This window comes from Onychostruthus taczanowskii, unplaced genomic scaffold, assembly GCF_017590055.1.
Source record: "Onychostruthus taczanowskii isolate IOZ18803 unplaced genomic scaffold, ASM1759005v1 scaffold23, whole genome shotgun sequence".
Lineage (NCBI taxonomy): Eukaryota > Metazoa > Chordata > Aves > Passeriformes > Passeridae > Onychostruthus > Onychostruthus taczanowskii.
This window is the reverse complement of record NW_024499573.1, coordinates 8,425,281-8,441,719: the sequence shown is the minus strand read 5'-3', so window position 1 is coordinate 8,441,719 and position 16,439 is coordinate 8,425,281. Positions and strand designations below refer to the sequence as shown.

Here is a 16,439-nt window from a genome sequence, read left to right as displayed (position 1 = left end):
GTCACCCTTACAGTTTAGAAAGAAACCAGGAGTCTTCTGATGTCTGTTCTTACTTTGTGCCCATTGCCTCTTGTGTTGTCGCTGGGCACCACTGAATGGAGCCTGACTCTACGTTCTTGCCTCCTCCCTTCAGGTATTTATGTGTATTGGTGAGATTTCTGCCCCTGAGCCTTTTCTCCTCCAGGCTAAACAGTTTGAGCTATCTCGGCCTTTCCTCATAGCTGAGATTCTCAAATTCCATTTACATGGACTCCTTTTAGGTGAAGTCAACTTTGAATATAAGTCAATTACTTGTTTATCTTGTTTTCATTGTTTCTATATTACTACGTTTTGAAGTTTGATTAATCTTTTACTTCTGCATGAGAGGTTTTGAAGAGTGATACCTGGCAGTGTACCTAATTAGTGTTACCTAATAATAGTTGAAATTAATTTGTTCAGACAATAAACTTCTTTTTAAATGAGATTGAGTCCTTATAAAATACTAAAAGCAAGCGTGGTGCTATTGTGGCAGTATAGAACTAGACCACTGTCAGTGTCCAAAAAATTACACAAGCCAGTTTTCTTCTGGGATGGCATGATAAGGGTGCAACATTACTATACATTTAAATAATGACTATCCAAATAAATCAATTATTGTAATTGGTGTTTGATTAAAATAAAATAGGACTTTAATATGAGCATTTTAAAATTCAGTTGTCTGTTTACACTTCAGTACAAACAGTAGTTCTTTATTTTCTAATTTGAGAATGATTCTTAAATAAGGAAATAATAGATTCTAAATAAATTGGAAGCTATTTATATTGGTGTGTTGAAAAGTTTGTTGTTTTGAAAAGTAAAATCTAGTTTCAAGGTGAGCTGAGTAATAAATGAGTCTGTTGATGAAAAATGTGTAGTTAGTGCTTTTCAGTGAGTAGCAAGTGTCCTGTGTATGACATTGTGTCTTTTTCAGAGCACTTTCAATAGCTATTTATTAAAGCAGTCATAACTGCAAGGCAATGAATGTATTTTGTTACTCCCAAGTATAAACCAATTTGTAATCAAGACAATAAACAACAATGGTGTATCTGTTGTGAGAACACCTTAAAAATTTTTAGATAGGTATGATTATTTTCTTCATTTCAGTCCAGATGGGAAAATTCTTTTTATTTTATGTCAGGGGGTCAGAATATCAAGAAACCTACATAGATTTTTTCAGTTAATCAAATATAAACAGTGATGTAACAAGATTCAGGGTTTTTTAAAATTGTTATTTAAACAGAAAAGTGCTATAATAATGAACCAAAACCCTGAAAGTGGTTTAAGAATGTATGGTAGAAAGTGGTTTTGATCCCTCTCTGTTTGGTTACTAGAACAAATTTGGCAAAGGGCCTTCATGATGTAGACTTACTGCCTAATAAATGTGTTTCAGAGTTTAGTTATGGTATGGTTTTGAAGATCTAAGAGTTCTAAACCAGGCTAAATGACCTGGACTGCCTCACTATTTGCAGGAACAAGGAACTCTGTAAAGAGAATGGTTTATGCTTTCACTTCTCCCTCCACCTAGAGAAATTAAGGAATGGTATTGGAATACTCTAAGAAATTTACATCCTCATTATTTTAGTTTTTTCCCTTGAACTTTACGAATGCTTGAATGAAAATACAGCATGAAATATAAGTGTAGAAGCTTGATGCTGCTGTAGTGATGTTAGTTTAAAGCCACTTAGAGGCTTTAAAGAGAACGTGCTGATGACTTAAGGTCACACCTGCACTGAAGATTTCATTAAGAACACAAGTTGCAACCACCAAATGGTTTTGTCTGATTGCCATACAAGTCCAGCAGAGCATGCTAATAAAACAAATTGTATTGCTCAAGGTCCAGTTTCATCACTGTTGTTCTATTTTTGTTTGTATCATATTAAGTTACAGTCTCTCTAAGGAGTGAGGCTGTTCTCGCACATTCACATCCAGCATGAGGAGGGGTATGGTGCTACACTGACAGTATTCCTGCTGGTATGGAGACATTGGTAGCCTACTAATGTTGAGACAGGTTCTCAGCTGCTGCATGTTCTTTGTGTAGACTTAAGAGTGTTTTCCTCTTCCCTCAGTATTAACAAATAGGTAATATTCTAGGTAATAATTATTCTAGGTAATACTTAATACTAGGTAATATTTCTAGGTAATACTGTATTCAGCAATAACTTAGTCCACTGGAAGATCACAGACTCACAGAATGGTTTAGAGTGGAAGAGTCCTTAAAGATCATCTAGTTCTCACCCCGCTGCCATGGGCAGGGGCAGCTTCCACTAGATCAGGTTACTCAATGCCCCACCTAACCTGACCTTGAACACTGTTGGGGATGGGGCATTAACAGCTTCTCTGGGCAATCTGTTCCAGTGTCTGACCACCCTCACAGTCAAGGATTTCCTCCTAATATCTAATCTAAATTTTCCTTCTTTCAGTTTTAACTCATTGCTCCTTGAACTATCAGTACAGTTCCTGATGAAGAGTCCCTCTCCAAACGAGAATGTCTGTATAAATATTTTTTGTGTCATGAGCCAAATGAAACTTGGTGGTTGTCAGGACAGTTGTAAAAAGAAGGAAGAAGAACTTCCTTACGAGAAAGTTGATAGAAACTTTCTATGTCAGAAAGCTAAAAAATTTGAAAGGAACTCTTTGTATCTTAAGTTTTTGCTGGTTGGTTGTTGGAAACCAGTGCATCATGCTCTCTTCAACTTTCATGGACCTTTTGATCTAATTAAGGTATATGTTGTATGTCAGATAATAAATAGGTTAGGGCAAAGGAGAGTTATCTTAGCTATTAAGCTGTAAACTGTCTGCCAGCATTTCTTTGCATAGAAGTGTCAAAATATTGGAGGCTTGCTATTAATCTCCAAACCACAGTGCCATTCAGAAAGGTAGTGTATGTGTGCAGAAAAAAAAGGGAGGCAGGGTGCTTGTGATACTTTGGGTCACATCTGCAGATTGACAAGTATGTGCCTATTATCTGGAATTAAATTGATAAAACAACTGATTCCGGTAAAATATTTTTATTTGAGTGCAACTGCTCCTTGAGGTTCAGCCAAGTACTTAAGTGTCTAATAAACTACACTAAGACCTGCTGTAACATTGTTTTTTCTTGATGCATTTAAGTTTCCTGACCCACCCTAGAACTAGTACAATTTGTTGACTTAGCTTTCATCAGGCTCAGTTCCCCAATTTCTTAAATTATGCAGTTAAATATGGCAAAAGAGCAGGCTCTGAATATTTCCAAGCAAAGGGAGGACAAGCCTGCTACTTCTGGCAGTTTAATTTTGGTTCTGACAAACAGCAGAACTGAAAAAATGGTGCAGCTAAGACTTGGGTTGCATTTCCACGCATGAGGTTTATTTATACTCGGAGATGAAGGGGTTTACGAGAGTGGCAGTGACACTGTGGTGGCAGTGTTAGTGGCAGTGCAGGCTTCGTATTTCAGTGAGTCTCCTCAGAATTTTAAGGAATTGAAAATAATTGAAAATATTAATACTCTTATCTGTCAAAATTTACTTTGAACCATTCTGACCCCAGCAGTTAAATTATCTTGCGTCTATGTAAAGGTTTAACTCTTAAAAGAAATTAGAACTGTCAATTGTAATAGTCATTGGAAAAGGGAACTAGAAGTTTCTAGCTCCGGTTTTTAGGTTGTTGGGGTGGGGGTTTTTTGTTGTTGTGGTTTTTTTTTGTTTTTTTTTTTTTTGGTGTGTGTGTTTTTTTTTTTTTTTTTTTTTTTGGTGTGTGGGTTTTTTTTTTGTTTTTGTTTTTTTTTTGTTTTTGGTTTTTTTTTTTTTTTTGTTTTGCTTTTTGTTTTTTCTTAATGAAAAGAGAAACAAACTGTTATTTCCAGATGGGTATATTCTAGTGCAGAAATGGTTGATATTTTAAGTATTTTCAACTTCACTGAAGTCAAGAGATTTGAATAAAACTAAGATTTACCTTTACAAAGTACATGAAGCAATAAAATACAATGCAGATTATAGAATTATAGCACTGGCAAATCTATTAGATAATGTTTTTAAGCTTCCAGTTTTTGTAATTCTAATTTTTAGAGCCAGCTGTCTGAAAAAATGGCACAAACTTCCTTTAGAGGACCTATGGTACTTCTAAATTATTCTTCTCTTAATGAATTTTTGGCTTTTGGTGTAATAATTTGTAATGTTGTTTGTTGTTCATCTCCTTAGTCATTTTCCTTTATCCCTCTGTCTTCTATATATAAAAGCTGATGGAATTTACTGGTTTTGTTTTACGTTTTAGAACACTCTCCAAGATGACTTGGAGAGTGTTCTAAAATATATTGCATTATGCTAGTTACAGGCAAGCATGCAAAGTTTTGGATATCTCTCAGATACGCTTTTATAAAATACTCATTTTTCAAATGTAATCATTTTCCAAAATAGATGTTTCTTTTGTGTAATTGGTACTAATATCAGGCAGTTTCTTTATGGCCTCATTTCTGGGGAATTACCAATACCATTTGAATTCTGGAAGTAATATTCTAGTATCCTCCCTTTTCCGTATGAAAAAATAGTAAAGGCAAACAAACACTCTGGGTTTTGTATGTACAAATCAATCTAAATACTACAAGTGTTTAAACATTACTTACTCTGAAAAATGTGTAAATTAAATTCTTTCATCCCTTTTCCAAAAGAGTGTATTGCTGCATTATTCACCAGCAATACCATTCAAAGTTACTATATTATCTAATAAACAGCTTTTCATTTCCTGTCCTCACAAGCCATAATTATTTTGTTTTGTTACAAGTGTGTCCTAGTTCTGCTGGGTGTGAGGGAGGTGGACTGTGTTGACCACATGAGTAATTTGTTTCTGCCAGGCTGGAGCTTCTGAAGAAACTGGTGGTGTTCACCTAGTTTGGATTTTGATGCAAAAATCCTGTATTGTATTTTGCAGCGTTTTGTATTTCTTGGTTGCTGTTTGCTGTGTTGCTTCTTCTGATGTCAATAGCCATTGCCATAGGATTGCTTTCTAGTTTAGATTTTATTTTCAGTTAGACCCTCAGGTAACTCTGGAAGATACCCTGACCACAGGTTTTCCGTTGTTGCAGCATGAAGCTTATGGGCAAGTGCCATAACTTGCTCACAGTAGATTCTCATTTCATGTGCATACGTTTTGTGGTTGAATGGAACTATCTTATAAAAAGAGTATGCATTTTTCTTTTCATGAAAATGTTTTGATTCTTTTCTTAGAGAGAAGATGATGAAGAAATGCAAGCCTTAAAAGAAAAATTGAAGTACTGGCAAAGGCTGCGCCATGATCTTGAAAGAGCACGTTTATTGATAGAACTTATACGTAAGCGTGAAAAATTAAAAAGAGAACAGGTAAATGCAGCACCTTTTAATTTGGTGAAGCTTTTCTGAAGGAAAGATAATTCAAGTATTCTTACAGTTTTTTCAGTAGAAGGACAGCTGTATTTTAATCCTTTTAGGGTCAAGTAACATGTACATGCTGTGCACTCAAACTATTTAAAATATATAAAATTTTCATAGAATGGCTTGGGTTGAAAGGAGCATGAAGGATTGTATAGTCCCAGCCTCTTTTCAATAAACAGGAACATCTTCAACTAGATCAGGTTGTTCAAAGCCCCATCCAACCTAACCTTTAATTTTAACAGGAATAAGGCATCTGCCATCTCTCTGGGCAACCAGTTGTTCCAGTGCTTCACCCTCATTGTAAAAAATTTCTTATATGTAGTCTGAATCTACCCTCTTTTAGTTTAAAACTGTTACCCCTTGTCCTGTCACTACAGGCCCTACTAATAAGTTTGTCCCCATCTTACTTATAAACCTCCTTTAAGTACTGAGAGGCTGCAGTAAAGTCTCATTTGGGCCCTCTCTTCTCCAGGATGAGCAGCCCCATTTCTCTCATCCTTTCTTCAGAAGAGAGCTCCAGTCTGATCATATTAGTGGCCCTCCTCTGGACTCACTCCAACAGCTTTATGCCTTATGATGGGGACTGCAGAGCTGGATGCAGCAGTCCAGGTGGGGCCAAATGAGGGCAGAGCAGAGGAACAGAATCACCTCCCTTGACCTGCTGGCCACACTCTTTCGATACAGCCCTGGATGCAGTTGACTTTCTGGGCTGCAAGCATACTCTACCGGCTCATGCTGAGGTTTTCATCCGCCAGTACTCTGAAGTTCTTGACGGAGCTATTAATCCCTCAGCTGGTACTGATACCTGGGGTTGCCACAACCCCAGGAGGACCTGAAATTTGACCTTTTTGAACCCCATGAGATTCCCATGGGGCCCACATCTTGAGTTTGTCCGGGTCTGGGTGGGATCCTGTCCTTCAGGTGTGTCAACTGCACAATTCATCTTGGTGTCACCTGCAGATTTGTTGAGGGTGTACTTGATCCTTTGGTCTCACGTTGTTGATGAAAATTCTAACTGTACTACTGGTCCCAGTACAGATCCCTGAAGGACTCATTACCGATCTCCATCCAGAGTCCAAGCCATTCATCACTGCTCTCAGGATGCAGCTATCCAGCCAATTCCTCGCCTGTGGAGCAGTCCAGCCATTGAATCCGTCTCTCTTCAGTTTAGAGAGAAGGATGTTGTTGAGGACCATGTCAGAGGCATTAGAGAAGTCCAGATAGATGACATCTTCCCTTGTCTGCTTAAAAGAGTTACTCCATCATAGAAGGCCACTAGGTTGGTTAGACTACTAGGCAGGACTTGCCCTTTGTAAGGCTGTGCTGGCTGTCCTGAATCATCTCCTTTTGCCTTCCATGGAAGCTTTGCCTTGTGAAGTTATCCATAATGCACTCCAGGATAACTCCAGTTATCCATAATACTCCAGGAGTATCCTACAGCCCATTGTGCTACTTTTCCAGATGTCAGAGTGGTTGAAATCCCTGTCCGGACAGGAGCCTGCGAAAGCAGTGCCTGTCTGTAGCTGGAGCAAGAAGGCTTTGTCAATAGGCTCCCCTAGATCTGAAATAAATACCAACAACAAGGTTCCTTCTTTCACCTTGGTGCCTAAGCTTTCAACCTGCTCATGGCTTTTTTTTGAGACAACTCCTCACAGTATGTTCATTTCTCAATGTAGAAGGCAACCCCGCTGCCCCTTGCTATGCTCTTGGCTCTTAGACTCTTAGACACTCTCTTAGACTTATAAAAATTATTGGTTTCTGAAGAACTGTAGAAGATTTGATCTTTTCAGGTTTTCTCAATACATGCCCCATATACTTAGTAGCACTTTTATCCTTCTGTCAGGAAAAAAAAAAAAACAGAAATAAAAGCTGCATCTAAAGTCCTACAGCATTCAGCAGTTAACATTGCCAAGAGGAGAGATTTGAGGAAGTGATAATGCAGAAAGATAAAATCTTACATGAAAACTGAACGTAAAATGTTTGCACTTAGTTTTTAATGGTCCTTATTTATAAAAACACCATTTCATTTTTATTATTGCAAACTGTGAACATTCATTGCCAGCTAATATTTGTCCTTCTGGAGTGCTTTCTGGACTTCTACGCATCATTCACGTGTATTCGCGTATCACTTGCTTTACAAATGTATTTATATGCATGTACTTTATGTATGTGTGTTTGCTTATACTTTGTTTACATGTATATTTTATATATGCACACACATCTTTAATCTTTCATTAAGAATTTACTTTAGTCATAGCAAGACTGTTTCATTGTTGACGTACCTTAAAATGGCTTGAAAATTAAGCTACAGAGGAATTGAAATAGTGTCAAAAATAAAAAAATTTCTGAAGGATATTGAAGTATTTGAAGGTGTTGATTCTGTTTTTTGAAATAATTTTTTTGGAATTTATGTAGAACATTGTCTTTCCAATTACTCTTTGTTTTGGTCTTACATTACCTGTAAATCAGATTCTCTTTAAACTTCAAACATAGCAATACAACTGAAATTTAATTTGAAACATTACCTTTAAACTCTTACTATTTTCACATGGTTGGTGAATTGTGAAACTGTTGTTATGTAGCATCTTTTGAAAAAATACATTTAAAAGTGGAACAAAATTCTTACATATAAAATACAAATTTGAGTTCTGGGAAACTGGAGTTGAAGGAATGAGGATGATTTTTTTTCTTATGGAATCATTAGCTGAAAACCTATGTCAGATAAATGCCAACTGATGGTATTGAAAGTAGTACTGAACTGATTTACTTAAATGTATTTATATTTTATATGTTATCTAAAATGCTATACTACTGCTGCTAAAAAACTTTGGTACAGTATTTTAATAGAAAATGCTCAGTTGGATAACTGTTACTTCTTTAGGTCAAGCTTGAGCAGGTTACTATGGAACTTCAGCTTATTCCATTCACTGTACTTCTGCGGTCGGTTCTGGATCAGCTGCAGGAAAAGGATTCTGCTCGTATATTTGCTCAGCCAGTGAACCTTAAAGAGGTACGTTTGCAGCTGTGTTTCCTGATGTTTACATGTGGCTTGGTGGCACTTAAGTACAGGAAACAAGTCATTACATGCAGAGTTAGAAACAGTGTTAGGTTTTAATTTTTATTCTGATGATTAACATTATGAGTGATGGTCTACTGCTATGAGAGTATTTTTATGCTTATATACCAAAATAATTTCTGGGAAATACCCCATTCTTGTATAGAATGTTGGGCTCATACTGTTACTTTTCAGTAAGATGATTTTGGTAAAGCAAATTTGAAGGATATCAAAAATCGCAATGCAGATACTGTGTTCTTACTTGAAGGTGAAACTAGACGGACTTAGAGTATACATGTGTGCATTTGTGCACATACTGCATACACATCTATTTATTATATGTGGAATCATTAAGGTTGAAAAAGGCTGCCAAGATCATCAAGTCCAGTCTTTGCCCTAATACCAGTATGCCAACTAAACCATATTGCAAAGTGCCACACTTCCATGGACAGCCACTGCACCACCTCCCTGAGGAGCCTGTTCAATTCTTAACCACCCTTTCAGTGTAGAAATCTCCCCTAATATCCAAGCTGAACTGCCCCTTGCACAATTTGAGGCCATTTTCCCATGTTCTGTCACTGGTTACCTGAAAGTAGGAGTACATAAAACCACAGAAAAAGTAGTTTCCCAAGAAAAAGTAGTTTCAGCATCTCCTAGTAGAGCTCAAACTTGTTACCCGAGATGCAGAATATTGTAATATGTAAACTTCTGTTGGCATGCAAATGTTTGCAGTATCTAGATGTGTTACATTTTTAATTTCTTCTATTGAGGTGTTACAAGATAAATTTAAAAAGTGGATCAGTTACTAACTAACGTTACTTTGTAATTAGACAGTTTTACCCATTTGTGTTTTAAATATTTATTCAAAGGTTCCAGACTATTTGGATCATATTAAACATCCTATGGATTTCTCTACCATGCGGAAACGGTTAGAAGCTCAAGGCTATAAAAACCTCACTGAGTTTGAAGAAGACTTCAATCTGATCATAGATAACTGTATGAAATACAATGCGAAAGATACGATATTTTATAGAGCTGCAGTGCGGTTAAGAGATCAAGGAGGTGTGGTTCTCAGGCAAGCCAGGCGAGATGCTGAAGGAATTGGTTATAACAATGAAACTGGAATGCACTTACCAGAACGGCCTAAACTTGAGTCACCCCAGCCTTTCTCTTGGGAAGATGGTAAGATGTTTTTCAGTTGTTTTGGAAAGTTGCATTTTTCATTGCATGCAGTGTGTATATTCCACACAGATGTTTAGGGTTGTTGCTGTCCAGTTTGCTAACTAGATTCTCCAATGCTCATTAAAAACATTGCTTGAAAGAGTCTGGTGTTTCTATTCTACCAGATCTGTCATAAGACATCAGTGCTATCTGGAGTCTGATTTTGGCAGTGTCAGAGCCTGATTTAACAACTTATGCAGAAAAGGTTTTTAAGTTTCTTTCTTTCTCATGATTGTATATGCTTGTAAGGCATGGAAAATGAATACCAGTGTTCATAAACTTCAGCACATTCCTGAGTAACCAATTCGAAAAATTGAGCACATTTGTAATACTAGGAATTAAGTAGGGTTTTTTTTTTTTTACATATACATGAGTTTTCTGAGGTTTGGCAGTGGAGGATAATTAACACATTTCTTTTATAACCACAATTTTATCCTTTTCTTTAACAAGAAGGAATTAATCTGTTAAAGTGGAAGGATTAATTATGTCTTCCTTCTGACCTTTTATTTCTTTGCTCTGCTACTTAGTTTTTTTGATCAAAATTCTGATTAAGGAAAATGGTAACTATATAGTAGGAATTAATTTCAATATTTCTGACCATAATCTAAATAGAATTTTGACAGTATTTTTTAATTTTGGCTTGCAAATTCAGTTTTTTCCTTTTGTTGTGTTACTGTTCTGAGAATATTCTGGGAAATGCTAACACATTTTCAATTGTACGTGTTTTGACTTTAGTGGATAGGTTACTGAATCCTGCAAACAGAGCACACATGTCCTTGGAAGAACAGCTGAGAGAGCTGCTAGAAAAACTAGATCTCACCTGTGCAATGAAATCCAGTGGGTCAAGGAGCAAAAGAGCAAAGCTGTTAAAGAAAGAAATCAGCATTATTCGCAACAAACTCAGTCAGCAACACAACCAAGCTCCTCAAATAGAGTCAGGTATTGGAAGTTTCGAGGAAGAAAGTGCAGCATTAGAACAAGATGGAGAAGAAGAAGGTAAGATTGTAAACCAGGTTTAAATGAGTACTGTTCTGAATCACTTCAGTCAGGTGCTGTGATGTGAGTACTAGTGTGAATTAAAGAATCTGATTAATATTAAATCTTAAAATTAAACTAATAGTTCTAAAATATGAAAATAGCTGCCTAATCACAACAAATATTTTAAGAGTAAAATGATCTTCTTAAAAAAAACTACTTCCATTACTTTTCATGGTAGCAAGGGGTTAAAATGTAGGGGTTAAAAAAGGAAAGTGCAAACAATCTCATATGAAAAGCAGCTGGAAATGCTTGAGTGGAAAATATCTTTTCACTTTTGCAAATACACTTAAATATCAAAATATGTGTTAGGGATCATGTGAGCCTAGGTCAATGGTAATGAAGACTGGCTGTTGTACTGTGTTTGTAGCCTTTTTTATTCACTGCTGCAGACTCTAAGCAGGAGGGTGGGTAGGCTTTGGGGTTATTTGTTTATTCATTTATTTTAAATAAAGCTAACTACTGATAAGACTTAACCAATTTCATGTTGTAGAATCAAGTCAGCCACATCTGCCTAGCTCTTCCCCTTTTGCTTCTCTTCCTCCTCAAAACATTTGTCTCAGAACTGTCTACTCTTGGCTAATTGCCATTGATTTCAAGGAGAGCAGTGTGCTGGAAGGACTAACTTAATATTTTAATTAAATATAACATTTGCATTTTTACCATTTAAGTTGAGTTTCTGAGGTTTTTATTGCTCATTTTTAAATTATGTAAAGAAAATCTGTCACTCAAATAAGAATTCTATTGGCTTTGTTTCATGATTAGCTCTAAGGAACTAAACTCTTTCTTTAGGAGAGTTAGAGATGTGTTTCGTTTCTGAAAAAGTGCCTTGAATAGGAGGAGGAAAGAGCTCAAGGGAAAGTGGAAGCATGATAATAAATAAAATAGTCTCTATTTGTTGTGTCTTGGTGCTATCAAAATTTTTGAAAGGTGAAGTCAATTAAATGATTGTCCTTAACTGCCATTCAAACAGCAACTTGGTGTTTAGTTCCAAGCAGAACTTGGTGGAGATTTGTGCCTTGGTAGAGAAAGAGTACATGAACCAGCACATTATCTTGTTCTGAGGCTTTTAAGTGTTCTTAAAATGGTTAATGGTTTAGGTTTTTTAAATTTGGGTAATTTTTTAATCTTCAAGTGATGGTGGTGTTAAATACAGTTCTTTAGACATGTGGGGTTTGGCACCTAATGAATCCACAACCTTTTTTTTTATTTGTAGCTTAACATTTTGATGCCACAGCCTTTTACTTCAGCATTTTTTTTTGTGAAAAAAGTAGTCCAAAGTGAACAGTAGTGGTTTTCTTATATTTACAGTAGGCTTTTAAAATAAAACATGATGAAAGGCAAGATCCAGGTTTGATTGGTATGGTTGTTATGGTTTTGGTTTAGAGGAGAGTAATAATAATTAGTTCAAATTTCAGTTCTTAAATGGAAGGTACATAGAGGAGTAAAGAGAACAAATTACCCAAAGAAAAGATAAGAAAAATCCTGTGCCCATGATCTCTACAGGAGCTGACTTTGCTAGAACTCTGAATTACCCACTTGCAATTCTGTTTCCAGCCTTCAATCATGTGAAAAATACAGTACCAGAATAACCCCATGAAATTTAGGTTTTATTTCTAAATAATTCTCAAGTGGTTTTATGTTATTTAGTCTTTCTGCAAATATTTTCTAATTAGTTGTAAGAAAATCAGAATTTGTTCACAAAGGAAGTCATTGTGGAGATTTTAAAGTACAGGATTTTTTAATAGCTGATAGTTTAAATGTGTTTCTCTGACTTTACATTTCATTCTACAGTCTTCCTGAAATATTAATTGCCAGTTCTAATACCTGTGTGCCTGCAAGTGATGTAAGCACAGTCACAATGTAGTTTAAAAACATATTTTTAATATGAACTATGCTTTTGTTTCATTAAACCTTAAGCAACAGGGTAAAGATGTTTTTTTTTTTTTTGCACTTAGAAATCATTGATTGCCAAGTAAATATTGTTGAGCCAAAACCAAACAAAATAAACTGCAAATAGAGAACTTAAACACTTTGGTGTTTTACACCCTTCTTTAGGTGGCATAGAAAATTTAACTAAGTTTAAGTATTTTATGTGATAGCATAAATAGTACATTAGTGTTATACAGTTACTCTAGAGTAATTATTTCCTTTCTTGTATTTTGAAAGATTCTTTTGGAAGCTAGAAAGATTTTAACATATTTTTGAAATGATAATTATGGGTTAGGACATCCTTCTACTTGTATTAGGGAATGCTGCAATAGTAGAATGTTTATTTTGTTTCCCATTACTTGTGATGAAAAAATGAAACTAGTTTTGTACACTTACTGTCATATTTATTGTCTTTTCCCAGCATGGATTTAGTGGAATTGAGTGGGACATGATCATACTTGAAAATACTAAAATGTGGGGGAGAAGGGGAGAAAAATGCTAGCGGGTGGTTTTTCTGATTTCTCATATCAAATCTGCATTATCAAGTGTGTTATTTTTCAACTAGTGGCTAATCAAGCTGCAAGATTTTGGGGGTATTTGGTTTATCTTCTGCATTTTTATTACTTTTTCATAGATAAAACTTCTGGTCACAACTGTAAAAAGGTTTTACAAATCATGCCCTTGTGTAGATTTTGTAACACATTTTAGCTCACTCAAGTAGAACAGGTTACAAGTTCCTTTTTTTTTAATTGGTTAGCTGATACAATTTTTCATAGGCAGGTAAGGTGAATATTGATAAGTTGAAATAGATAAAAATGTATGTTACAAAAAATTTTACTTGAATGGCAGTATAATTGCATTTAACAGACAATCATCCACCACCCCAAGTTCCTAATGAAAAAATAGATTTTGTAGTTTTTAGTTAATGAAACTAACATAACTGCATGAGAAGAAGCAAGTACTTATCCAGGTATAAATTGTTAACACCAGCTATAGACGTCTTCTTTTTTACCCCTGTTACATTCCCAGTATAAAAGTAGGAACTACTAACTAGGACAGATTGTTGCTAGACAAGGTTTGGTTTTAAAATGTTATGCTTTGTTTCCAGACAACAATTTATTTGGTGGGCTGCACATTTATAGTGAGTTTTATAATAGACTTTATAACTACAGGTTTTCAAAAATCACACTCTATTTATAATTTTTTCAGGAGATAAATCTCCCCCTAAACTTGAACCATCAGATGCATTACCTCTTCCTTCAAACTTGGAGACTAATTCAGAACCACCAACCCTCAAACCAGTAGAACTCAATCCAGAGCAGAGTAAGCTTTACAAAAGAGTAAAATTTGATAATGAATTATATAGCACTTCCATTCAGAAAGAAATAAATGGACACACTCCAGAACACTTACTTGACAGTAATCTCAATGAGTCGACTGTTTCTGCTGTAGCTGAGTCATCAACTGATGTAAACAGACGTACATCCATTCTCTTCTGCAAATCGAAAAGTATAAGCCCCCAAAAGTCTGCAAAGAACACTGAAACCCAGCCAACTTCTCCACAGCTAGGGACCAAAACCTTTTTGTCTGTAGTCCTTCCAAGGTTGGAGACACTTCTGCACCCAAGGAAAAGATCAAGGAGTGCATGTGGAGATTCTGAGGTTGATGATGAGTCCCCTGTAAAGCGCTTGGATACAGGTAAATGTTTACAAAACTTATTTGAATGGATTCTTCTGGAAAGTTAACATACCTGTTAGTTTTTACGTACATGTGATTGATTGTAGCACTTGAAACAGGTTGTCCTCATAGCTGAGTAGTTACAGTTCATAAAATTGTTATTCATATTTGTGTTGGCCCTTGACAATCAGACTTACTGAATGAAGTTTGAGTTCTTTAGTTTCACAATGCAGTTTTTGAGATTACACATATGGGTGTATATGAAACCTGCAGAAAAGATTAATCGGCTGCTTTTGCAAATTCCCTGTTAAATTACATGGAAACTTGACATGTGATGCAAAAACTAAAAGGCTTGTAAGCAGGAGCATGAAAAATACTTGTGCCATGTATGATTTCATTTTGCTGAGTGCCTACTCCAAGCATATTTTTATTTTTATGAAACTGATGACTGTGTATGAGGCACGTCGTATATCCATGTATTTTATGGAAGTGTTAAAACCCCAACATATAATAACACTTCATGTGGTTTTTTTTAGTCAATGCACTTTCAGTAGAGTTGAAGGTGAGATTATGCTCTTAATGAGACTTCTTTAAAGGATATTTGAAAGAAAATGTTGTCTTGATACATTAGTGCAGAACAGCTCAAGACATTAATTATATCTTCTCTTAACACACCATAGTTCTATTTATTTGAGAAGTTCATCTAAAACCTTTGAGGAAGAAAAGCAGCATCAGGAAATTACTTATGGATCTTTCTTAAATGTCATCCATGACTATTGCTGTGACTTTTATATTACCTTTGAAATAAATACTCTGTTTCATTGTCATGTTGGGAACCCTTTGCAGGTATGAAAACTGCATGTGGAGGTTTGTCTCTTTGAATGAAAGAGATAGGAGTTTCATTTGAACATTAGGTGTGAACATTAGGTGCTCCAAAAGCTTGGGGGCGTTTATTTGGGGGAAAAGGGAAGTGTTGTTGATTTTTAGGTTGTTTCTGTTTTGTTTGGTGGGAATTTTTTTGCTTTGAATAACAGGATTTTTAGGGATGTGGGGCAGTGCGCTTTTTTAAATTGGTTGGTTGGTTGGGGTTTTTGTGAATGATCAGTTGAGGACTAATGATTGTAATGCTGGAATCATTCTATGAGAAAATGTTATGTAAGATGGAGTGAGGAGAATTGTTTTTCATGTATGTTTTTGGGGTTTTGTTTGGTTTGCCTGTTTGGAAAGCCCTAGCTTCCATTCATTTTTCTAACAGCTTGGAAAGAGCACACAGATTTGATCTGGTGCTTTAGTTCTGAAGTAAGGACAAGAGAAGGCAGTGTGATAATAGAAATTAGTTAATATTTATTAATAATATAAAAAGCTTTGGTTTTCAAATATCCTAATTTGCCAGTTTATAACCTAGATAGTTTCATTATGTACCTGTACATAGATTGCATTTTATCACACACAGTGAATCATTTTGTGCTGGATGACACTGGGAATTAATACTAATTCCTTGAAATTTTTGTATTAAACATTGTGAATTTTTTTCTTTAGGAGAAGAAAAGGTTTTTATTTTGTAAGAAAACTAACTTAATTCTTAAAGGGGAAAAAAAAAGGCAGCAATGAAACGAAAACCCACCAGATTTCTGAATATATTTAAATTCAGCCATTTTTCTTTCTCTCTGTGGAGTTAGGTGTATGTAGAGCAAATAAGCTTTTGATTATTTGCTCTACATACACCTAACTTTGTTTAAAAGTAACAACCTAGTTACAGGAATAAAATCCTGTTAAAAGGTTTTTCTATTGTTAATATAAAACAATTACGTAGTCTTTTTCTGAAGCTGGTAAAGCTATAAAGAGAATTAACTTTACATAGAACTAATACTTAGGGGTCATTTATAGTTAGAATTTGTACTTGTTCAAGAAGAGTGAATTGAAACAGTTTGGCCAATTAATATTAATCTGAAAATATTCTAGTTATTCTTTAATAGTATGTTGTGTTTTAAGCATATATGGTTCATACAGATGTGGCAGTTTATCAGATCTTATTCCTTTGATTCGTTTGCCTGTTTTCAAGCAAATATTTTGCTTTCACATAGGAAATTTTATTCTTCATGTTATTTTGAAGTTTGTGT

General features: G+C 35.4%; 1 protein-coding gene across 5 annotated transcripts in view; it reads left to right on the top strand.

Moving 5' to 3' along the window:
- BRD1 (bromodomain containing 1) overlaps positions 1-16,439 on the top strand; it is a 58,229-nt gene that overhangs the window by 18,393 nt on the left and 23,397 nt on the right. For 3 of the 5 annotated variants that reach the window (XM_041405483.1, XM_041405488.1, XM_041405487.1), the window contains 5 exons: positions 5,217-5,348; positions 8,281-8,409; positions 9,324-9,636; positions 10,411-10,671; positions 13,852-14,340. In XM_041405483.1, coding sequence (XP_041261417.1) covers positions 5,217-5,348; positions 8,281-8,409; positions 9,324-9,636; positions 10,411-10,671; positions 13,852-14,340 — 1,324 coding nt within the window. The remainder of the gene's footprint in view (positions 1-5,216; positions 5,349-8,280; positions 8,410-9,323; positions 9,637-10,410; positions 10,672-13,851; positions 14,341-16,439) is intronic. The other 2 variants (XM_041405484.1, XM_041405485.1) reach the window with 2 other exon arrangements.